This window comes from Trichogramma pretiosum, unplaced genomic scaffold, assembly GCF_000599845.2.
Source record: "Trichogramma pretiosum strain Unisexual culture from Peru unplaced genomic scaffold, Tpre_2.0 scaffold141, whole genome shotgun sequence".
In the NCBI taxonomy this organism is placed as follows: Eukaryota; Metazoa; Arthropoda; class Insecta; order Hymenoptera; family Trichogrammatidae; genus Trichogramma; species Trichogramma pretiosum.
Genome location: NW_019640924.1, coordinates 183,726 through 209,634, shown reverse-complemented (window position 1 = coordinate 209,634; position 25,909 = coordinate 183,726). Strand labels below are relative to the sequence as shown.

The 25,909-nt window shown below is 40.4% G+C and overlaps 1 protein-coding gene across 1 annotated transcript in view; it reads right to left on the bottom strand.

Annotated features, from left to right (window-relative positions):
* LOC106650374 (sorbitol dehydrogenase-like) overlaps positions 1–25,909 on the bottom strand; it is a 99,306-nt gene that overhangs the window by 15,010 nt on the left and 58,387 nt on the right. Inside the window, exon 7 of the mRNA XM_014368336.2 lies at positions 21,000–21,178. Within this exon, the coding sequence (XP_014223822.1) occupies positions 21,000–21,178 (179 nt within the window). The remainder of the gene's footprint in view (positions 1–20,999; positions 21,179–25,909) is intronic.

Here is a 25,909-nt window from a genome sequence, read left to right as displayed (position 1 = left end):
AAATAAAATAATTTAAATTTTCAATGATTTTTCCTGAAGGCCTGAAGTACTCTAAATATCTGAAAAAATTCAAGATTGTTTGGATTGTTAAAAAGTACCTTCATGAATTTTTTCAGATTTGTTAATAGCTTCAGGCCTTCAGAAAAAATATAGATAGACAATGGATGTTTATAGGGTAGGAGGGGGGTAGGAAGGGAGAGGGGGTCCAAAATTTTGGTTTTGGGATCCTTTTATGATGTACTATAACATACCAAAATTTCAGGAAAATCCGTGAACCTCGCCCGCAGGTTTATTTGAAAAATTCTGAATCGGACCCATATATATATCTTATTATCTTTATTACTATATAGAAGAGAGGATGTGGTTCGCTTGCTCCCCAAAATTTCCACCTGCTCCCCCACAATTTTTTCAAAAATGTGAAATTCACGTGATTTTTACATGATTTCCGGTGTTTTTCCCTCTATAAATTATTACTGCTCCCCACTGCTCCCCCACTGCTCCTCCACTGCTCCTCCACCGTAAATCCACCGGATGCGTGACAGGTACTTTTATAACAATAACGTATATCACGTATAATAATACATAGGTACTTTTATAATAAACAACACGATTGTTTTTTGATTTCTTGGAAATTTTGTCCTCTTCGAATCCATATATACTATGATTAGGTTCGAATCAATATCGAGTTACAAGTAGTATTTGAGCGCGGCCCTAAAAATTACTGAAAAAATTGATTGTTTGAACGTGTACCAGTACGACATTAATTTTTCTATTGAAATCGAGGAGCGCGTGTCGCGCTCCACCTGGCAAGTATGACAGGAACTAACAAACACGCCGCTACTCATATACAGCCCATAACTTCCCGCAGACTTTCTTTTCGCTCTCATTTGAATTTGATAAGAGTTATCGAAAATCTGATAAACCCATCAGATTCCTTGGAAAAAATCCTATCAATATGAGCTATTTAGATTTTCCAACGGTCCACTATTTCCTACAGAAACGAAAGTGAATAAATGAGTCGCATGAAAAGTGTCCTCACGCTGAAAATGTTATCACGCTAGTGTATACAAGTGTTCTCACGCAGAGTATAGTATACGTGTTCTCGCGCAACATACATATACGTATAGTTTATGTATTTGTGTGTATACGTAGACGCTACTCGCTGTACATGTATCGGATTGAACGATTGAAGATCCGCTCGTCCAACCAGATCGAAGTCCGACGATGACATTACTTCCAGAAGTCGCGATGTCCCCGCACAGGAATACATCCGTACTAACCTGCTCGTTACATACATCGAATCGAGGATTCTCTTCTTGTCGAAAATTTTACAATACCCTGAAAGCCCACTCGATGCTCTATGTGTAATGTTTTCGAAACTTTGTACACCCGGTCGGCTTATTCAGTGCACTAGGTATAAATACAATCTCGGTGACGACTTTCCCCGAGGAAGTCGAGATGTTTTCGCAACTTTGTGCACCAGGGTGGCTTATTCGGTGCAACTAGGTACAAATACAGCCCCGGCGACGACTTTCCCCAATGACGTCGAGATGTTTTCGCAACTTTGTACACACGGTCGGCTTATTCAGTGCACTAGGTATAAATACAATCTCGGTGACGACTTTCCTCGAGGAAGTCGAGATGTTCTCGCTACTTTGTGCACCAGGGTGGCTTATTCAGTGCACTAGGTATAAATATAATCTCAGTGACGACTTTCCTCGAGGAAGTCGAGATGTTTTCGAAACTTTGAACACCAGGGTGACTTATTCGGTGCACCAGGTACAAATACAGCCCGGCGACGACTTTCCCCAATGACGTCGAGATGTTCTCGCTATTTTGTGCACCAGGGTGGCTTATTCGGTGCACCAGGTACAAATACAGCCCGGCGACGACTTTCCCCAATGACGTCGAGATGTTTTCGCAACTTTGTACACCCGGTCGGCTTATTCAGTGCACTAGGTATAAATACAATCTCGGTGACGACTTTCCTCGAGGAAGTCGAGATGTTGTCGCTACTTTGTGCACCAGGGTGACTTATTCAGTGCACTAGGTATAAATATAATCTCAGTGACGACTTTCCTCGAGGAAGTCGAGATGTTCTCGCTATTTTGTGCACCAGGGTGGCTTATTCGGTGCACCAGGTACAAATACAGCCCGGCGACGACTTTCCCCAATGACGTCGAGATGTTTTCGAAACTTTGTACACCCGGTCAGCTTATTCAGTGCACTAGGTATAAATACAATCTCGGTGACGACTTTCTGCGAGGAAGTCGAGATGTTTTCGCTACTTTGTCAACCAAGGTTGCCTATTCAGTGTACCAGAAATGAATGTATTCCTGGCGACAACTTTTCCCTATAAACTCGAGGCTTTTTATTCATACTTAAATTTCATTGTAATAGACTTAAAATTACGATTATGAAGTTTGAAAATGGAAAATCTCTTTTTTACCATTACAACAAGAACTTACATCTTCTTCTTGATACATGATAAGTTTTCTTTGTAGAGATTTGAAAATTAATATTGACAATCCTGGTTTAACTTTGAAAATGGAAAATTTGATTTTTTATCTTTACGAGAACAAATTGTACTTTTTGTTGAAAAATAAAATGTTTTCATTGTAAGAGTCTGAAATTTCATAAGCTTGTGTAGTGTGGTTTTTTGGAATTCATGCTAACATTTCATCATTATGGATTGAAAATTTTGAATTTCTTATAAAATAACCAAAATCGTGGTAATTCTTCTATCAAAAAATTATGAAGCAGCAAGTATGGCAGTCTGGTCCTTAAAAATTGAGTCTTCATCTACATTTGTTTTGATCATTTTCAAATCTGGGCATTTCAAAATGTCAATTATCAGTTACTTAGCTATGATGTTAATGAAATTAAATAGATTCCTTCAATTATTCATGCAATCTTACAATTTTATATTAAAAACTGCTAGCTTACTAAAATATTGAAAAAAGAATAATTCTAAACTGTGGTAATACTTTTTTCAAAAGATTAAATAGGGGCAAGTATGACAGTCGGATCCTTATAATTCTAATCTACCTTCAGATTTCTCTCTCTCTCTTTCTCTCTCTCTCTTTCATTTATGATATTTCTAATGTCAAATCGTCAATGATCAATTACTTAGCTATGATAGTAATGAAATCAAATACATTCCGACAAGTATTCAAGCAAACTAAAATTTTTTTCCCTGAAAATATGAATATAAAGTTTGTGATAAAATAATTCAATAATTATTTAGGATTACCGAGGTCTCCTCGCGAGAGGATCCTCTGCTCAAGAAAATTGAAATTTGCAGAAAACCGGTTTATATTAATAGAGCCTATTTTTAAACTTTTACGAACAAGAGGGCGCGGCTTGGAAAAGGGTCGAGAGTTGAAACGATGGACTGAAGGCAGTGGGGCAAAAGATGAAGAAGCAGGTGTAGTGATGTTTTGTTGGAAAAGAGATGATGAAAGAGAAGAAGAAATACCGGGGGGAACTATAGATTCGAAATAGACTGAACATAAGATGTAGCTGTAGAAAAGTTTAAATTTGCGTTTATGGGGATAAGTGAATTTGAAGAATTACGAGAAAGAATTGCGCGATGGGGAAGAGTGTCTCATAAGTGTGTACTTGTGAGCGATGACAGCAACGGCTGAGTTCCGCTCGATGCAGAGCCATCAGTGTGAGTCTGAGGGCTCTCCGATATGACGTTTGCTGCTGAGGGACTCTCCGTGCTCGGCGTTGCTCGACTTAGGTTGTTTAGGGTCTGCGATCCTAGCAACGACAGATCCTCCTCCGAGCGTATATGAATAGGCCGCTGGCTGGCGCCAGGCCTCATGAAAATTTTTAGTCCGCGCATGAAGGGCCAGGGAAGGCGCTTCGCGCGCGCTAAGTCAAGCGCTCGACGGTGTAGGCGGTAGACGCCACGCGGAAGCACAGGCGACGCTCGGATACGTCCCTCAGCCTCGACTCCGAAAATCTGGGCCATAGTGAGGTCGCGCAGCGCAGGTAACGCACCAATCACCTCGTCACGAATGAAAGGGCTTGACAGCTGTACTACAATTTGTCGCGATGAGGATTGATCAGTGGAGCGAGGGTTTCGATTGATCCATTCCCGCACACGGGCAATGTGCATCTCGAAACGTGCCAGTCCTATCGCTAGTAGTATCTTCTTTATCGTTTCCGCAGAAGAGGGATCGACTCCGGGAGGAAGACCGTCGAATCTGACCTCGCAGGAGTCCTCGTCGGTTTCATTTGCCTCTCTTGGTCCTGTTGCAGCAGTGGAGCTCGCGATACCAGCACAGGCGACCTCGACCTCGCCTCTGAGCTCGCGCTGGAATGCCATCATCTCCCGGCTGCACGCCGCGCGAAAATCAGCCGCCTCTGCCAGCTCGTGTGTCAGCGTCGCCTCATGACGCGCTTGAGCCTCCTCAAGTCTGCTCATACGTCCCGAGACCTCATCGAACCGATTATCAATTCGAGCGAGTACTCTCTGCTCAAACTCGAGTAGCCACTGGGCTGAAACTGAGCCGTGGGCAGCAGTGTTCTCTGCTGTACTCATCTGAGTAGTGCCGGATGGAAGATTGTTCGTCGCTTCAGTAATCGTCGGAGTATGTACGGTAGCACTCGTCGCGGCGTAGGGCCGTGACAGCTTCGGCGCAGGCTGTTGGTCAGCGGCCGGAGGGGAAGACCGTAGTCGCTTTCCGCCGCGGTTTGTTTTGATCGCGTCTGGCGAGGCCGATGACTGTGTCTGTGATGATGATGATTGGCACGAATGACAGGTGAAAGACTCGGTGTTTGTTGGGAGGCAGCGACGATGAGACAAAGCTTCACAGACAACACAGGGGAAGGGCTTACCTCCTCTCACTACACCAGAGCAGATCACGCAAGTCGATGTTGAGCTCATCTGATCGGCGCAGGAATCGAAAGTCCTCGGGTGCGCAGCGAGCGTAGAGGGAAGGTCCGCAAGAGGGGGGTGAATTCCAGCGATCGTTGGTGATGATTCAGCCTTGTATGAAATTTTCCTAACCTCTTGAATAAATTTTGAAGGCAAAACGAGGTAAACCCTGGCTCGGAGGGTGAGTCGAAGCCGATGAAACTCACGCAAAGTAGGAGCCAATGGGTGCCTCGTCCGCCTAGAAGAGTACACACACTCGTACGAGTGAAAAAAAGTATTAAAAACTGTGAAAATTGACAGATTCTGCGGAGCACCACAGAAACACGACTGCCTCTACTTACAGAGAGAGAGAGAGAGAGAGAGAGAGAGAGAGAGAGAGTTTGAGTTTGAGTTTGTTTATTTAATTGGACCGTGGAGTGAAACCCCATGTGGCCCAGGTGGACAATAGTACATATAATAAGTCAATGAACTATTATACAGAATGAGAGTATTATAAAAACAAAAATAAAGTATTTACAATTGCCGAAAATCAGAATATAGCATTATTATTACTTTTAGCTTGCGTAGAGCAGAAAAACATGAGACAGCAGATGCAATCTGCGTGAGTAAAATTCTCTCTGACTAGGGCCAGAGAACCATCTCGTTGATGAGCGGGGGTGGAATTGGATCGATGTTAACAACAACAAGGCAGAATAAGTGGTGGTGAAGAGATGCGCGATAGTCTATGGATCTATTGGTGAGGTCGATTTGAAATGGAAGTGAGTTTATGATGCGTGAAGCGGTGATAAAAAATGAATTATGAAGTTATGATGTAACGTCCTACGACGAATAGCCTACGCCAAGGCAACCCGCCAATTCCGCGCTCCGACTTAACGCGCCTGCAAGCACCGATCCGGCCTACAAGGCGTATTGTGGAAATATTCAAACTAAATACATTTTAAAATCAAAAAAAAATATATTTCGATGTCTTACTTGTACATAGCTTGTAACTTGTAGTTCGAGCGTATTATTCACGCGCCGAGCGACCGTTCCATCTATTTTTGGAGTTTATTACTTTTCACACCTTTCTCAGAAGCCATGTGTTCACCGATAAAACGGATTTCGACATCGAACAATCTCGATCTTTTTACATGTAGTTCTGATGAATAATGTTTTAGGCTATATCGCTTAAACAAACTACGTCTCGATGTAGCCATAATTATTATTAAATTCTATTTGTTAAGACGAGTAAATCAACACCAGACTCAACTACTTCCCTAGTTAACGAACCGACTCAAGAGCCGTCGGCTTATTACACTACGATGTGTTAATTATTAATTTAACTACGAAACAACCTAGTGTAAATCAATATTATCAATGGTTTTTAGTAATTAATGATCTACCTTTAGCGATTGTTTGTTATATTTAAGTTGCGTCAGAACTAATAATTATTATCGGTCATGCATTATATAACTCTATGCTAACTAAACAATTACAACTATTTATTTAATCTAAGTTCAAGTAAAATAATTATCTTCCATTTGTACGTTGAAGCACAAATATATTTAGTATAATTAAATGTTAATTCTGAGTTACAAACTCAAGTTACAATTAATATTCATTCGTACGATATTTATACAATTGTTAATCTTTACATAACTAAATATACGTGTGTTACAATTATATTATAACATTAATATTGATATCATGAATTAATTAACCATTTTTCTAAGTAACATTATAGCGGAATGTATGAACTATTATTTATAATCATTTTGTAACTATTTTTGTAATTAATTATGTATTATGAGGTATCGTTGGAAAGGAAAACTTCCCTACAATCCTAATTTCCAACTCCCATATTTTTACTAACTACGGTTTTCCAGCCTCTCCAATTTAAACATTCAAATTCTCCAACACCTCCTACTTTTTCCATCCCACTCCAGCCAGGCCCGCAAATCGTATAAATACGGGGGCCCTGGAGAGTATTGGGAGCATTCGTCACCCAGCTTTCGTTCAGCGAGCATTCGCTCACTCTCTTGTCAGGCCTCGAACAAGTAACATCTTTGTTCGGCCTGTAACAAGTCATAACATCCGTAGCTATCGCTTTTGCCTAGAGCTAGCTACTCTCTCACTTTCTATATATCTACCTATCTACCTACCTACCTACCAACGCACCACTTTTATTATTTTATTTACTTTCAATAAAAATATCTTTTTAAACAATTTATTTATTATTTTCTTTTATCGATAACTCTATTCAGCTGCAATCGACACATTGTCGTATGCGCAGAGTAGTTATCTTACACCGTGATTCTATTCAGAAGCTATCGGTTTATTGCCTTATGCCCAGAGTAATCACTCTACCTTCTACAACAATTTTATTCAGCTGCTAGCAACATAAGTGTTGTATGCGCAGAGTAGTTGTTGCATCCCTACGTGATTCTATTCAGGAGCCATCGGTTTATTGCCTTATGCCCAGAGTAATCACTCTACCTTCTACAACAATTTTATTCAGCTGCTAGCAACATAAGTGTTGTATGCGCAGAGTAGTTGTTGTATCCCTACGTGATTCTATTCAGGAGCCATCGGTTTATTGCCGTATGCCCAGAGTAATCACTCTTCCTCCGACAGCAATTTTATTCAGCTGCTAACGACATATTGTCGTATGCGCAGAATAGTTACTGTACACCTTCGATGATTTTATTCAGGCGTTACCGGTTTATTGCCGTATACCCAGAATAGTCTTCTCCTCCGACTGCAATTTTATTCAGCTGCTATCGACTTCGGTCGTATGCGCAGAATAGTTGCAGTGCTTACCAGTGATTATATTCAAGTGCCATCGGTTCATTGCCGTATGCCTAGAATAGTCGCTTCCTCCGACAGCAATTTTATTCAGTCGCCATCGATTTTATATTGTATGCACAGAATAATTGTTGGCTTCCATCAATAATCACCGACAAATTGCCATGCACACATGACCATCATATTGATTCACACAACCCTCACCTTATAACCAAGATAACCCTCGAAAATGATCTAAGAGGCTAGTGGTTAGTGGGCATTGCCTAGACCAATAGATAAAGAGATCCAACGGCGTCATTACAATGAGGTGCGAGGGGTTTTATAATGCAATAATGGAGCTTGCCGTCGCAATGAGTGGCGAATCTGCCGATCAGATGAGAGTGTGAAGAGATCTCGGAGAGCGCCGGGCTCGCCCTTCCGTAGTATATTGAGCGCCAGTAAAACAAGCAAGTACTGGCGACGTCGCTTAACCGACAGCCAGCCGAGAGCAAGACGATACGGGGTCACGTGTTCGCGAGCAGGTATTGTCCCGAAGACAAAGCGGACGCAAGCATTTTGGAGACGCTGAAGTCGGAGGTCGGACGTAGCAGATACGTCATTGTAGACAGCAGCCGCATAATCCAAGTGAGGCAGGACCAGCGCGACTGCAAGTTTGGCTCTGAAGTCTCGATTTAGTGCGTGTCTGTAAAAACGCAGCGAGTAAAGTGCAAAATGGCATCTGGATCTGAGGGTATTAATGTGATTTGTCCACGTCAGAGTCGGACAGATGGTAATGCCGAGACACTTAATACTCGTCGAGAAGGCGATGTTTGTGCCATTCACTGAGATTACAGGCAGTGCGTCTGAGTCAATGCCGGACACATAGGCGAGACTGCCGAGAATCATGGCCTTGGTTTTAGCTGAATTGAGGTTGAGCTTGTTTTCTATAGCCCAGGATGAGACTGCATTGACATCAGTGTTGATGTTTGCAATTAGCTCTCGAATTTTTGACGGGAAGTGATGTTGAAAAATGGCAGTGTCGTCGGCGTAGATGATGTGCTTAGAGGACACCAAAGCTTCACGTAGGTCATTTATGAAAATGGCAAAAAGTAGGGGCCCAAGAACAGAGCCTTGCGGAACGCCCGAAGAGATCGGCAGCGGTTCAGAGAGAGTGCCGTCGTCGCCTCTGACTGCGATCTTGCGATCGCTGAGGTAGCTGGCAAACCACTCCACAGCAGCTGCATCGCAGCCAATACGGCGCAGCTTAGTGATCAATACGCCGTGGTCGATGGTATCGAAAGCCTTTGAAAAGTCAAAAGACACCAAGATGGTGACCTTTCTCTTGTCCACCGCCACCCGGACCGCCTCAGTGAAATCAAGCAATGCCGTCTGCGTTGAATGACCGGGTCTAAAACCGTGTTGCTGGGGGTCAAGCAGATTATGCTGAGCCAGATGAGTTGAGAGCTGTGCGTGAGCAAGTCTCTCGATGATTTTGGAGAGCTCGGCCAAGAGCGATATGGGCCGAGTATCAGATGGAGACTGCGGAGTGGGGCATTTAGAAAGCGCAATGACCGACGACAGCTTCCAAGCGGATGGAAAGACTCCTGTCGCAAACGATGAGTTTGCCAGATGTGCGATATGCTCAGCCAGGGTGGAAGAGGCGAGCTTAAGCACAGACAGTGGTACACCGTCGGGCCCGGTGCTGGAGGAGCTGCACTTGGCAATTATTGCAATCACGTCCGATGCTGTGACATGCTCAAATGAGAACGTGGGTGTAGTACGAGGCAAAGGTATGTTTTGAGCATTTTTGATAGACTCGATAGTAAGCGGCGGTGAGGCAGATGAGACGTGAGCGTAGTGCTGACAGAGTGCAGCCGATGAAAAATACGTGAGCGGGGATGGGCTTTTTTGAGCAGTGACTCCAATTCTTTTTAGAACGGACCAATATTTATTGGGTGATGTCGCAGCAGCCAGCTCACGAGAGATATAGCCGTTTTTGGCCGAGTCGAGTCGATTTTTGAGGATACGACGATGATATCGATAAGCTGCCAGAGCCTCGGCGTAGCGGCGTCGGCTATAAATGCGATATGCACGATCGCGAGTGCGCATGAGAAAGCGAAGCTCAGCACGAAACCATGGTTTGGCTTTAGGTTTGATGACTGTGGATTGAAGAGGTGCATGTGCATCAAATACTGAAAGCAGGCTCGTAGTGATGGTGGCTTGAACGAGGTCTGGATGCATGACGTCGGAAAGAGAGCCATGGGTGGTCGCAGGGTTATAAGGGCCCATGAATGAGAGGTCTGCACCTACGAAATTGTTGCGTAGTTCGGACTGAAGATCGAGGTTGAATGAAGTATGATCAATGTGAGACAATTTGCGAAGCAATAGAGTTTTCGGTAGAAGAACGGGAAGTGAGATGCTGAGTTTAAATAAAATGAAGTGATGGCCGGCGGCAAAAGGGGTTTCGGATATATTGAAATTATTTATAGATGTGGGGTCGTTTGTGAATACAAGATCCAAGCAAGATATGTGCAGGGATCCGTCTGTGTACGATACTTGATGTGTGGGACTATTGCTGACAAGATGTAAATTATAAGTTTTTGTGAGATTACGAATGTAACGCCTGTGTCGGTTGCGACGTTTAATCATATTGATGTTGAAATCACCAAGAATAAGAACGTGCTTGTATTGGTGTAAAATTTCAGATATGGTGTCAAAAAAAGTAAATGGATAAGATGCTTTTGGACGACGATAGACTACGGCAAGGAGCAGCTTAAAAGAGCAGTACTCAATAGAGTACACGGCATATTCGGGCCTATTAAGGTAGCGCTGATCAGAGGTAAAGATGGTAGAAACCTTGAAATCGGATCTGACATATAGGCTGACTCCGCCACCTTTGCGTTTGAGTCTATCGTGATGATAAAAATTGAAACCGGGTAATGACAGTGGACTAGTGTTGTGGGTGGACTTTAAAAATGTTTCAGTTATTGCTATGATGTGAAAATTTTGATTGTAAACGGAGTGTTCAAGAAGAGAAAAATTTGTGCTTAATCTGTTTATATTAATAAGGCCAATTTTTAAGTTTGAGAGTGAAGTGGATGCAGTTTCGTTGGGCAGACCAGCAGACATTCATAAGGGAGCCTGTGGATGAGTAGGTTGGGCCAAGGTAGGCGAGATAGCGGGGAGAGACAACAGTCGAGCAAGGTCAGCCTCACTCGTGATGCGTACGGGGGCCGCAGCGCGCTCGCGGCGCATGTGAATGCACAGATTTCGCACAAATGGGTGAGGGTAGCCTCGCAACTCAGCAGCCGCAGCGCACCTACGATATAAACGGTGACGGTCGGGCGGCAAAATGACGTTCGCTCTGAGATGGCTCACACCTCCATTGTCCGCAATACTAAAAATGGTGTGCAATGATAAGCGCTGAAACTTCGGAGTGGCGGCGAGGAAGGTCTCGCTGGCGTTCGCCGATAAAAAGCGAATGACGATAGTCCTCAACTCGGGATCGGGCGCTGCAACACTAGCGCTCCGCGCAGATGCATGTGGACGGCGACGCGGAGCCCACTCACGTACAGATAAAATGTGTGGAACCAGCCTGTCCAGCCCCAAGGCAGAGACGATGCTCTCAGCCACTGCACTGCTGGTGACATCAACACAAAGGGGAATACCGGACACGCGAACCTCACAAGTGTCAAGATCTGCCACTGGTGCAACGGCGGCGGCTCGAGACTGATCGCAAACACGTCCGATCTCCGCTCGCATAGCCGTAAAAGCTCGATCGTTGTCTGACCTGATGGCAACGATCTCAGCGGTGACTCGCTCATCGAGACTGGCAATGCAGTTCGTATTATGCTCAATGGATGCGGTGTGCTGATTTTGCGTACGCGAGAGCTCAAGCAGACTTGACTCGATGGAGGTGAGCCGGCCGTCCATTTTGGTCTCGAGGCGTCCAAATCGAGAGAGCAGAGTCTCTACCCATGGAGGAGTCGCGCCGCCGTCGGACATCTCGCTCGGAGGTTCGGGCAGACACGGGCTGACGGGGGGAACGTTCTCGGACAATTGAAGGTTTGACCTCTTGACGCAAAATGCAGTCGGAGGTGAATCACGTGGGCGCTTAAGAGAGAGAGATTCCAGTGAAGCCGAACGCTCGTTAGAGCAGGTGAAATGAGATGGCGATGAAGCGCGTGAAACCGGAGCAGACGAATGTGATGTGAGAGATGATCGTTCATCGGATGCTGGCGACCACCGTTTGCACTGCGAGAAGAGAGTGATAGTTTTTACCCGCAGAGTATATCTATGTATTAGATTTTCACAGCCGGTACACTTGACACAGGCCCCACCAGTCTCGTTCTCGTCACTTTCACTTTGGCAGTTCTCGCACAGATTCTTGTTTACCATCACAGACAGCGGCGATCGAAAACTTGTTGATGTTTATGTGGATAGCACGGTGGGAGATGCGCCGATCGTCGTGGTAGGAGATGAAAGACCTGCGCAGATTTTGAGATAGGCAGCCGATCGATGAAAATTTCCTAACCTCGTATTGAAAATAGCTGGACTCTTTTATCCAAAAAAGAGAAAATGCAAGGCGATACGGCCATGAGAATGCGGCAGCGACCTTGCAAAAAGTAGCGTGCAAGAGTGATCTGTAAATCAAAGTGCCCGTGGGCGAAAACTTAGGCAGAAACAGTAAAAATGTAGGAGCACACACAAGACACGTCTGTATCGACTCACCGTGAGAGAGAGAGAGAGAGAGAGAGAGAGAGAGAGAGAGAGAGAGAGAGAGAGAAATCTAAAGGTAGATTAGAATTATAAGGATCCGACTGACATACTTGCCCCTATTTAATCTTTTGAAAAAAGTATTACCACAGTTTAGAATTATTCTTTTTTCAATATTTTAGTGAGCTAGCAGTTTTTAATATATAATTGTAAGATTGCATGAATAATTGAAGGAATCTATTTAATTTCATTAACATCATAGCTAAGTAACTGATAATTGACATTTTGAAATGCCCAGATTTAAATATGATCAAAACAAATAATTGTAGATGAAGACTCAATTTTTAAGGACCAGACTGCCATACTTGCTGCTTCATAATCTTTTGATAGAAGAATTACCACGATTTTGGTTATTTTATAAGAAATCCAAAATTTTCAATCCATAATGATGAAATGTTAGCATGAATTCCAAAAAACCACACTACACAAGCTTATGAAATTTCAGACTCTTACGATAAAACATTTTATTTTTCAACAAAAAGTACAATTTGTTCTCGTAAAGATAAAAAATCAAATTTTCTATTTTCAAAGTTAAACCAGGATTGTCACTATTATCATAAAATTTTAGTATGAAGTCCAACAAACAACTTTACACAAACTAGTAAATTTTCAAATCTCTACAAAGAAAATTTATCATGTATCAAGAAGAAGATGTAAGTTCTTGTTGTAATGGTAAAAATGAGATTTTTCATTTTCAAATTTCATAATCAGAATTTTAAGTTATAACATACACCATCGCAAAGTTCTTTTTTAACAAGTAATTAAGAAAAATAGAGCTCTCTACGATAATTTTTGCATCCTGTAGGTCGATTTCAAGGTACCGAAAAATGCATAGTAAATCTTGTTGATTTCCGCTAAACGAGGGATTTACGTAAATGGTTTACCGCTTGATTTTTCCAATACGTCTGACGTTTTTGCGAAGTCATCGTCTGACGTTTGAATTTTTAACCGTCGAAAATTGAACACATTGAATAGTAACGTTATCACTTTAAAGCCCCTACGACGTACTGACTTTCTCAAAAAATTTCATGTGCCTAATGAAATTGTATCTAATTATTAACTTCAACAAATCTGCGCTACCTTTACTTACACACACATATTTAAGTGAGAGAGTAAGTTTATAATTACTAACTATATTTTATAACAAATAAATTTTTTGAGAAAGTCAGTACGTCGTAGGGGCTTCAAAGTGATAACGTTACTATTATAACGAAGTAAATTTAAAGTACCAAAAAATATGACAAAAACTCAGGACACATTAGTAATAGCAGTTCAAAAACGAAGTTCAAAAACGATTCCTGAAGTACCGGTGGTGCATCAAAATCACCTATTATAAGTATAGAATATATTCTGTATATAGTAGAATATAGTAATATAGAATATAGTAGAATACATTAGAATATAGTATTATAGAATATAGTAGAATACAGTAGAATATAGTCTACTATAAAATATCTAGGTATACATTAAAAAACGCACGACGTGAAAAAAGCAACAATTTCGACTTCAGGAGAGCTAACGGAGCGGATATTTGTCATGGTTATACTACTGTAGTAAGTGCTGGTATTGAATTTTGAAATTTTTTCGGTGAGGATTTCTTAAGTGCACTCATTAAAAGACAACTACATCACGAGATTTCTAGTTTTTTTTGAAAATCTCGTTTTTATTGATGAATCGGAAGTATAAACCAAATATGGATTTAAAGAGGACGAGATTTCCAAGAAATCAAAAAAAAATCGTGTCATGATACGATCAGTCCCGGAGCGGGCTACCTTCCCGTAAGATACTATAGGTGGATGATTAGAATAAGGTGTTATCGATGGATTTTGACTCGCTGAACCCAAATTTGGTGGTTAATGTTGGCTGCAAGTGGCACCATGTGGTTAAAAACCCATTTGTTTAAAAAAATTACTAAAATGGTCGAATATGGATTTTTAAACAACATATTCGTATTCTAAGAAAAATTTTAAGAAAAAAATGTCCCCTGTGATTTTTCTCTAAAATGCATATTTATCGTTAGGTAATCCTTAGAAATCTTGAAAAAAAAAACTACAAGACTTTGCATAGAGATGTTCGAAGAATAATAAAAAGCGCTCACATCATCAAAAATATTGTTTTTCATGTTATTACACGCAATCGAATATAACGAAATTAGCGTTTTTCTCATTTTCATTGGCTTATAAATCGATAAATATGCATTTTAGAGAAAAATCACAAGGAACATTTTTCTCAAAAAATTTTTGGTAGAACACGAACATGATGTTGAAAGATCCATATTCGACCATTTTGGTAATTTAATGAAACAAATGGATTTTTGACCATATGGTACCACTCAGAGCTAAAATTAACCACCAAATTCGTGCGTCAAAATTGATCGATAACACCTTATTCTAACCATTCACCTACAGTTTTCTACGGGAAGGTAGCCCGCTCCCGGACTAGATAAATATAGCCAAAAATGTATTTTCCTACAGAAGATTTTTTTTTAATTTTTAAAATACTTGACCATTTTATTACTAAAAATATCATAATTTTTTTTATTTGAGTGTTAAACTTCATCGGGGGTTGGCGAGCGGAGCGAGAAGGGGGGTGGAGCCCCCCTAGTATATATATATATGAGTGTACAATATAAAAATTATTTTTCAAAAGAGTTGGATTGAATGAGCATGAGAAGTAAACATGGGACTATCCAATATGTTACATATATAGATTTAGCTTACTGGATCATTCAAATCTCTCTAAGAGAGCCGTTCTTATTCATTCTAACGTTTGATTTTCTGATGGTATTCATCCCTGAATTTTTGTTTCGTTGCATTCCTGATTATTATTGTAGATCCTGTTGTAAAGTTTCTGAGTGATATTCTGTAGAGTTGTCTGAGAAGAGTTTAAGTTTTGGGGTTGACTTAAACCATCCATGTCGCTGTCCTCTTTGAAATTAAAAGGTTGTAGTTGATTTAGCTGTTGTTGTTCGTGATTCTGTTGCTGCTGTTATTGTATTTCTGCTGTTGTTGTTGCAATTTTTGCTTTTGTTGCTGTTGTTCATAGTGCTGTTGTTTTTGTGGATATAGAAATTGTTGTTGCTGCTGTGTCTTACTTTGATAGGCAGATTTGATATTGTGTTTTGGCAATGAAATGGTGTTTGACAGTTCTTTAGAGTATATTTTGTCACTAGTACTGGGGTTAACAGTTTTAGTTGTTGTTGCTGAAGCACAGGTTTTTTCACCACTTGTTACAGAGATAGGTTTTGGCGTAAGTCTGGGAAATTGATTTGTTAATATGCCTGGCAAGCTGTTTTCACCCATAACGTTGGATTTATTTTGTGTAACAAGAGCTTTGGCCTCAAAATAAGACAGGTTTTTATATGCCATAAGATTATTTATTTATTTTTGTTCAATAATCTTTGGGCACTTTGAGCTGACACTAACGTGGTTTGATTTATCTGATGGGCAATTTGCACAGTGAGGAGTTGGAAATTTACAGGCTTCTCCAGTGTGTTGAGTTTCTCCACAGTTGAGGCATTTCTGGCAGCCTCTACAAGTTTTAGCTGTATGTTGGAATTTAAAACATTTATAGCATTGCATGATATTTTGAACATATGGTTCAACTTCTACGCACACTCTCCATATATAGACTTTGTCAGGGAGGTACTGGCCCTCAAACGTACAGACAATTGATTTGGTGGGTATCCACTGATGAGATGGACGACTGTTGGTCTTCTCTGTTTCAAGTTCAATTTCTTTGGCTAAGTCAGGCACACTAACTTTAACTTGTTCAACTTGTCCAGATTCAGATTGTTGTAATGGTGACTGTTGCTTCAGGGTACTTTTTCTGTTTAATCTTCTTACACCTAGTGTTAGTTTTATAATTTCATTCAGTTAATCTCAATCATTCTTTCTTTGGTCACACACACACAGATGTCGTTCGCGTTCGCGTTGCTTACTCTCTCTTGTTACTGTAATCTCCATTCGCTCTACGCTCGTCGTCACGACTGTATGTGCCCGGCATTTTTCAATGAAGATTGTTAGTGTTTAAGATTGGTGTGTTATTTATTTTACCCATTCTACAGGTTATGGGACCAGCCACACGCGAAACATAACCGAATGTTTACGTTGTTTCATCGTGTTCACGATTCGCCATATTTCTAATGTTGTGAACACAAAAAAACACACAAAAAAAGTGTTGTCCTTATTGCCTTATCGCCTAAACTGATTGACTAGTAAATGCTAGAGCATTATCTTTGTACATAACCGAATGTGTAAAATTTGCCAATCAAGTGAAACAAGTGTAATTTAAAAGTGTGAAATACGAAGGCGTCGAAAAGTGAGGTTAACACTGTACGCGCAACATCGACCAGGACTCAAGATGTCCGAAAGTCAATCTACAACGCATACTCCGCGCTTCGAACTGCTTACACGCGAAAATTACGATACTTGGAGGATTCAAGTAGAAGCATTGCTTATCAAAAACAATAGCTGGGACTACGTCTCGGGCGACACACCGGCACCAGAAATAGTGACAGGAAATGGAGCGGCCGCGAGCGAAACATTATACAAGGCCTTGCTAACAAAGGATCGAAAAGCCAATTCCGACCTTATTCTCTCCATCTGAATTGAAGGAGATACAAAATTGTGCCTCATCGCGCGACGTGTGGGAAAAACTCGAGTCCACCTACGCATCCAAGACGCCAGCTCGAAAAGCCGCTTTATATAAGCAGCTCACCCAACACAAGATGGCCGACAGCGATAGCATGGTCGAGCACCTAAAGAGCTTCTTCGACGCATCTGATAAATTAAAGTCGACTGGACCAAACCTCGACGACGATCTATTAGCAAACATGCTGCTGCAAAGCCTACCAAATAGTTTCGAAAATTTCAGATGCGCGATTGAGTCACGTGATAAGCTACCCGAGCTCGAGATTCTTAAAATCAAGATACTCGAAGAGTATAGATCTCGCCACAGAGAAGACGAAGATCATCATAACTCGGCCATGTTTTCACATACGCGACCCCACCCCAATCGCTTATCAGGCAGCTCTTCCACGAAATCCGCGCAAGGTAACTCTACAACGCAAAAACAAAAGCCAACCTACAAATGCGGCTACTGCAAAAAGGCCGATTGCTTCAAAAAGAAGAAACAAGAGTCGAAAGGCGATAGCTCCAACCTTTGCTTCTTAACCGGCGCAGCAGTGAACTCGAGATGGTGCTTGGATAGCGGCAGCACCTCACACGTATGCAGTGACAAGGACCGTTTTCAGAATACATCGCGCACTTCGGGCCACCTGCAACTTGCCAGCGACGCCATAGCAGACATCTACGCCAAAGGCGACGTAAGCATCAAAACAAGTGAGAGCTGTCAAACCATAACCCTAAAGGACACGCTATACGTGCCTGATCTCCGCACAAATTTAGTCACGGTTGCTAAAACCGTAGATGCTGGTTTTAAAGTTACCTTCGACAAAGATTGTGCCGTAGTTCTCGACCACGACAGCGAAATGGTGGCCGTTGCTAAGTACTTGTGGCAGATCGAACACGATCTGGACGCTGTCCATTGAGCAGGTGCGCGGCAAGCTTCACGAGCTCAGCCTTGTAACGGCTGACCACAAGACCGAGGCCCTACTGATCACTAGCAGGAAGAAAACGGAAACCATCACCATCACAGTGGGTGACTGCAGCATAAGGTCGTCCCCCTGCATCCGCTACCTGGGCCTACACATTGACTCCAGGCTGAGGTTCGACCAACACCTCCGAACCGTCAGAAAAAAGGCAGCAAGAGTGTCTGGAGCACTCGCGAAGATCATGCCCAACACCGGTGGGCCCAGAAGTAGCCGACGAGAACTCTATGCTCACGTCGTCAACTCGATCCTCCTGTATGGAGCGCCCATCTGGAGATGTGCGACGGAGACGCAGGCCTACATCAGTCAAGCAGAGGCTGTATGAGGGTGTTTCATTTTTCACCCGTGTAAGAAATAGTATTTTTTTCCATCCCCGTGCAAAAGTTTTCATAAAATTATCCAAATAAATTCAAAATATAAAAATAAATTCAAGATCTCAATGCACATAAGGACTTGCATTTGTTTTTTCTTTCGCATCGAGGTCTTGATTTGCCGCCTGGTTGTGCAAAAAACAAAGCGGTTATGATTATTATTGACTTTTACATAAAATCAGTTACATGCGATGCGAATTCTTTTCCTTTACTTTTAGTATTGTGAGCGTAGCAAGTCATACTAAACGTTAACATATGACTCTGTAATTGAGCTTCGAATTTTCATGCTCGCCCCGACATTAGCATCATGAGCGAAGCGAGTAATGCTGGTCGGGGGGGCGAGCATCAATAACATTAATATAAAAAACCTTTTTTTCATTTTGAATTGTGCGTAACAAGTTACACACAACATTCTTTCTCGTCCGTAGACATACCATCATGCGCGAATGATATTTCAGGACTCTGCATAATTTTTATCACGTAATTATTATAACATCTCTACGTATTGATGTGTCTCCGACCAATTGTAAGCTAAGTAATACGGGCGATAAAATTATAAATATTACGTTGCTAGGCTGAGCTGGCCATAGCAACCGCTGCATCTGTCGGGCGCGCAGAAGTGGGCAAAAGTCCTTCTTTTTCTAAGCTACGTGTACGGCGAAAGTAAATACTTTTGCCGGAACGATGGAAAAAAAATGGTTTCATGATTTCTATGGGAAATTGCCTCAGCTTTCCGATGGTGAGGTCAGATTTTTCGAAATTTTCCGTTTACCCTAGAAAATCGCTGGGAAAACTTTAAAGTAGATTATCTCAAAAATTTCATTTTTCAGATTTTTTTAAATAGTCTAGATCGAAAGATCAGGAAATTTTCCATCGATATAGACATTTTCCAGACAGGCATTTTTTGATTTTAGAGAGATATAGCGAGAGAAAGAAGAAAAAACGTGGTTTTTTCGCGAGCGCGGGCGGCTGGGCAAGCAAAACCCACGTAAAAGTCACGTTTTTTCTTCTTTCTCTCGCTATATCTCTCTGAAATCAAAAAAGGCCTGTCTGGACAATGTCTATATCGATGGAAAATTTCCTGATCTTTCGATCTAGACTATTTAAAAAAATCTGAAAAATGAAATTTTTGAGATAATGGACTTTAAAGTTTTCCCAGCGATTTTCCTGGGTAAAACGGAAAATTTCAGAAAATCTGACCTCACCATCATAAAGCTGAGGCAATTTCCAATCGAAATCATGCAATCATTTTTTTCTCTTTCCAGATCTTTAAAGGCTCCGTATCGTCCTAAAAAAATTATTTTCGTTGAAAAAAGCGGTTTTTTGAGGTTGAGCTGGAGGACTCTCATCATCGGCGGGCTTGGGTGACCTTCCGTGCCAGAGGGCAGTTCGAGCTCGCGGACGCATGACGGTTGTCTTCAGCTCCTCGCTCTTGGCAGAGAACGCACGCTGGTTGGTCTTTGCAGTCCTTAGCTTGATGGCCCTTCTGGCCGCATCGATAGCAGAGCTCCGTGTGGTCGGGCCCCTTGCAGCGAGCGGCCATATGACTAGGACTCCAGCAGCGGTAGCAGCGCGCGGCCTCCTCTCGACCCCCTCCTCTCGACTACATTGAGCTAGGAAGCTTCAATCGAACTTTTGAAACGGTCAAAATTCATTAAAATTTGTCAAGGAATTCAAAAAAAATATTTTCAAATTTTTTTACCGGAACCATCGGGTTCTAGGAACCGTTTTTTTGTTAAAAATAGCATTTTTCGGCCCTAGAAGCTATCGCCTTCAATTAAAAAATCTGAAAAAATTTGAGATAATATATTTTGATGAGAAAAAGAAGAAAAATTTTTTTCAGATTTTTCAAGGCTCAGTATCGCTCTAAAAAATTATTTTCGTTAAAAAAAGCGGGTTTTGGCTTCAAAGGGTGCGTTAGGTCATCTGAAAAAATCTGAAAAAAATTGAGGTAATGTTTTTCAATGCGATAAAAAACTGAAAAATTTTTCGTACTATATCGGCTTATATCGCCGTATCTCGATTTTCGGAATTTTTAATGATTTTATCTGAAGGCCTGAAGCACTCAAAAAATCTGAAAAAATTCAAGGTTGTTTAGATTGTTGAAAAGTATTTTTGCGAATTTTTTCAGATTCTTTAATTTCTTCATGTCTTCAGAAAAAATATAGATCGAAAATGGACGTTTATACCGGAAGGGGGGGGCAGGAGGGGGGAGGGGGTCTAAAATTTTGTTTTTGCGACCTTTTTAACATGTACTATAACATACCAAAAGCGCGTCAAGATCGGTGACATACGTGCGCACGGTTTTGTAAAAAAGTATTTGTGATGTATACTAGCGCGCCATCTTTGGTATTGTATGGTATGTATGTGAAAGTATGTATGCGAGCTACTGCGTCACGCACGCTCGAGTCATTTGGCTACAAGGCTTGCTAGCTATAGGTCGCGCGCCTGATGTACAGCACCGGTGCTCCAATTTACACTTATACTATGTACTTAAATAATAAAGTTCCTATTTAATACGTGTGTGATTTAATTACTAAACCTACCAACACAACAGGATTATTTTGACCCAAATATATTATATACTTACCAGTAAAGCCAAGTTAATAGTTGATTGAACTCCAGTTGCATCAATCGTAATGTTCGGAAAACCTTCAAATAAGGTTTTGATATTTTTTATATTCTCCTCTATTGAGTCAGGATTCACAATTAATAATTCACCATCAGCACCTAATTTTTTTGCCATTTCCAAATTGAATTTTTTCACATCTATTATTAAAAAAAAAAATTAATAAAAGTTGTAATTATATTTTAAAATGATTCATATAAATTGAAGTCAATCTGAAGATATCATTTTGACGTTAAATGACAAGAAAAGCAAGTTCAGTACATAACAGGATTATAACGTGTCTATTAGACTGATTCAAAAAAATTGAAGGTCTTCAAAATCTCGATTTTGTAATCTTAATGTCTTCAGTATACCTAAAAATGAAGCTCCAAATTAAGTTTTAGAGGTCACTCAACGAGCATTTTGATTTCCAATTTAAATAAGATTGAAAGAACTATTTGTTTTCTTTAAATGTCTGAGCATACCCCAAAAAAATTTGACAACTATCAGAAAATGCATTTCGATGCAAAATTTTATTATCTTTCAGATTTATCGTCCAAAATGGAGATTAATGTATTGGTTTAGGTTATAAGCAATTTTGTACCGGAAATCGTGGTTCGAGAAAAGTGTATTTGTTTCTTCGAAAAAGGTTTAACCCGTTGTGGTCACTCGGGGTCCAGATGACCCCAGACAATGTTTGAGATGAAATATCTTGAAAGTATCTGTTAAAAATCAAACTTGTGGCGCTGTATGTTGTTGGTCCAACGTCCCTCCATGCGCGGGAACGGCCAACATTGTTCAGTCGTTCTGTACATTTCATTGAAGTAGGTTGTCTTTTTGTGTGGGGTCTCTCAGACCCCATGTGACCATAGTGAAGAAAATATTTTTATAATTTTGAAAACTAATTTCATAAAATTTTGTATTAAAGTGATCTTTAAGAACATGAGTATAAGTGTGCGCGATCATAATTTTTTTCTTGACATTGAGAATGATTTTAACAATGTCCAAAAACGTTCAAAAACAGATGCCTCGTAAACTCCAAAATCGGCCCTTCATCAATTTGCTCGTTGAGCAGGATGAAGAAGAAGAAATTTTTGATTGTGAAGCCTCTGAAACAGAAGACGTCTTATCAGAGGAATCTGAGCACTCAGACTACGACAGTGGCAGCTCTGAAGATAATTCTGACGATGAAATGGCGAATGATCTTGAAGAAGCGTCGCTGCAAGAGCGCCTTCTCCAATCTTCAGCACGTGGACGCCCCGTGTCCAAACTCCGTGGAAAAAACGGTTACGTTTGGAATTCAACATTTCGAAAGCGACAGTCAGGTAAAAGTGAACACATACATACACATTCACACACACGAGCGCGTTTGTATAAATTTCACATGTATACATACACTTTCACTCATCTCATTCATACTACATAGGTACGATTCTTCTTCCTGTATGTGTGTAATATAATATATACGTATATATATACTAGGGGGAATTGGTCTGTATATATACATATGGCCGATTCTCTGTGAAATCGAATGGCCAAAAAATTTTTTTTTCTGCAAATATGAAAAACTTGCTGTTCCCGATGTCAGAAATGTCCCCAAATTTTATTAGAATTTTTGGGACCATCTATCACTCTTTTTCAGGGGCCCGAAGTTGGCCATTTTAGGGTTTTTTTGAAATTCATGAAAAATCACAAATATTAAAATAATTCCTGGATTAAAGTAGAATGATTCAAAAGTAAAAGTGCCCAGCAACTTTTTTGTTGGAAATTGTCCAAATTTTCAGAAAAAAAATATGCCAAAGTGATTGGAGCCACCTAAATACATAATAGTGGGAAAACATAAAAAAAAAACATAAAACAAGAAATCTACTCGAGTTCGAACCGGACTTTCATTTCCTAAACTATGTAAAAAGCTTCCCAAAGATGTCAACTAATGCCTGATAAAGTTTTGTAATGGGTCTTAAAGTTTAACGCAATGTAGACAACAATGTGTGGCGAAAAACATGCAAAAAAGGCCTGAAAATGGCTGTTTTTGGTGATTTTAGGCATTTTGGGCCTATTTTTGACCTTTTTTGCATGTTTTTCGCCACACATTGTTGTCTACATTGCGTTAAACTTTAAGACCCATTACAAAACTTTATCAGGCAGTAGTTGACATCTTTGGGAAGCTTTTTACATAGTTTAGGAAATGAAAGTCCGGTTCGAACTCGATTAGATTTCATCATTTATGTCCCTTTGGCAGTTTTTTTGCTTTACACTTACCTAGATTGTTCCAATCACTTTGGCATATTTTTTTTCTGAAAATTTGGACAATTTCCAACAAAAAAGTTGCTGGGCACTTTTACTTTTGAATCATTCTACCCTGATCCAGGAATTATTTGAATATTTGTGATTTTTCATGAATTTCAAAAAAACCCTAAAATGGCCAACTTCGGGCCCCTGAAAAAGAGTGATAGATGGTCCCAAAAATTCTAATAAAATTTGGGGACATTTCTGACATCGGAAACAGCAAGTTTTTCATATTTGCAGAAAAAAAAATTTTTTGGCCATTCGATTTCACAGAGAATTGGCCATATATATTATGTTGTACGCAGAAGAAAGGAGAAGTAAGAAGAAGGAAGGAGAAAGAAGGAGCGTCCCTATGTAGAATGAATAAGACGATACAATATAATTTCTCTTATTCTTTTATAATTGAGATTTATTTTATAATTGTTTGTTTTTATTCTGTTTTAATAGATCGACTGAGCGATGTGGATCGTGTTTATGTGCCAGGACCGGATGGTCCAGCTGCGGAGTTACAAAAAGTTGAAGAACTTTGGGATGTTTTATTTACACCAAATATTGTGAAGATTATCGTTGAGCACATCAACGATCAAATAGAAGAGCATTGTGCAAAAATGATTCAGCAAAATAAAGAACTCCAAACTTACCATCACCACACCGATGAAGAAGAAATGAGGGCATTTATAGGTTTATTGTACTTTAGTGGGGCTTGGAAATCATCGAACGTGAATACGCATGATTTATGGAGTCCGCAAATCGGCATAAGTTTTTATCGGTGTGTAATGCCTCGATCTCGATTTATGCTTTTATCTGCCTGTTTAAGATTTGACAATAAAAGCAAGAGAGACGAGGACGATAGATTCGGAGCAATTCGTGAAATCTGGGAAATTTTTATTTCCAATTGCACGAATTGTTATAAAGCAAGTCGCGATTGCACCGTAGACGAAATACTGCTTGGATTTCGTGGACGATGCAAATTTAGAATGTATATAAAGTCAAAGCCTGATAAATACGGCTTGAAGCTTTTTTCATTGAATGATCCATCGACATCATACTTAATTTATGCGATGCCGTATTTAGGAAAAATTCAGATAAAAGATCTACTACAAGGAGAAAAATTATCGGAATATTATCTTCGAAAAGTGACTGCACCAATTCATGGAACAAAAAGAACTGTTACCTGTGACAACTGGTTCACGTCCATTCCTCTCCTGCAGTAAAAATAAACAAGAAATTCCTGCAGAGATGAAGGTTGCGTCAAAAAACCCACCAGACTGGAAATTTTGTCACACCGATTCTATGAGCCTGGTATCGTATTCACCCAAAAAAAATAAAATAGTTTTAGTTATTTCTACGGATAAATTAACTACTGATGTTGAAGATCAGAAACCAGTTATGGTTCGTCACTATAATGCTACAAAAGGAGGTACTGACTGTTTCGATTGGCTGTGTCATGCGCAGACTGTAAATAGAAAAACCAATCGTTGGCCAATGCGAGTATTTATGGGAATGCTAGACCAAGCTAGCGTAAATGCGCGCATTCTATTTACTTGTCAAAAAGTTAATGCAGGTTGTCAGTCTCGCATAACAGCAAAAAAAACCCTCGACAAGCTTTCGCTGTATCTAGTCACGCCACATTTACAAACTCGCTATTCTACTGCTGCTCTTCAGTCACAGATAAAATTAGGTATCGCTTCAATACTCGAACTTAAAATAGGTGAATCGTCCAAAGAAGAAACTTATGAGTTTGCTAAGCGAAAAAGGTGTATGCTGTGCAAACGGGGTAAGGACAAGAAAACCAAAATGCAATGTCCATCATGTTTGCGGCCTATGTGCGATGAGCATCGCACGCTAATGTGCACTGATTGCGCTGGTGTAGAATAGTTTTTTGTTCATTTCATCTTTTTTATTCGTATAATAAATAAATGTTCTATAAAAAAATGTTTTTCAGTGTTATATTTTATGATAATGCTTACCCTATTCACATTTCGAAATTACGTTAAAACGGCCAACTTCACTTTTCAAAATAAATATACTTTTTCCGGCCGATCATTATAAGTCGTATTTTTCTTAAAAGTATATATTATCAAGAGTAAAATCCCACAACCTGTCCGCTGTATCTCAAAAATTGAATGTTTATGACCTTTTTAGTAAAAAAACCCAAAATTTCAAAAAAAAAGTTCATCCAACAATTTCATTATTAAAAAAATTATAAAGAGGTAAATAAACTATTTCCTCTCAAAGAGGTACTTATAAACTATGTCCAAACCAATCTCAAGTCAATCCATCAAATGGGAGAGAAATGGCGAAGGTTTTTCCGCGTGGGGTCACGCTGACCCCATATGACCACTACGTTATTATTTGGAGGTGTGACCACAACGGGTTAAGCACAATCGTCTATGAAAAAAATGTCAATGCATTGTTTGGTTGGATTACAATATCGATTTGCGCTTGGCAGATCCTCGTGACACATGTTTGCCTCGTAAAAGGTGATATTTGGCGGCTGCTCGTGAGTGTCTGCTATACGTATCTTAACCTATTGTAATACATACTTGCGATTGAGTCAATACATTGTAGTCGGTGCACGAAGTGTCCCGCTACAATATCAT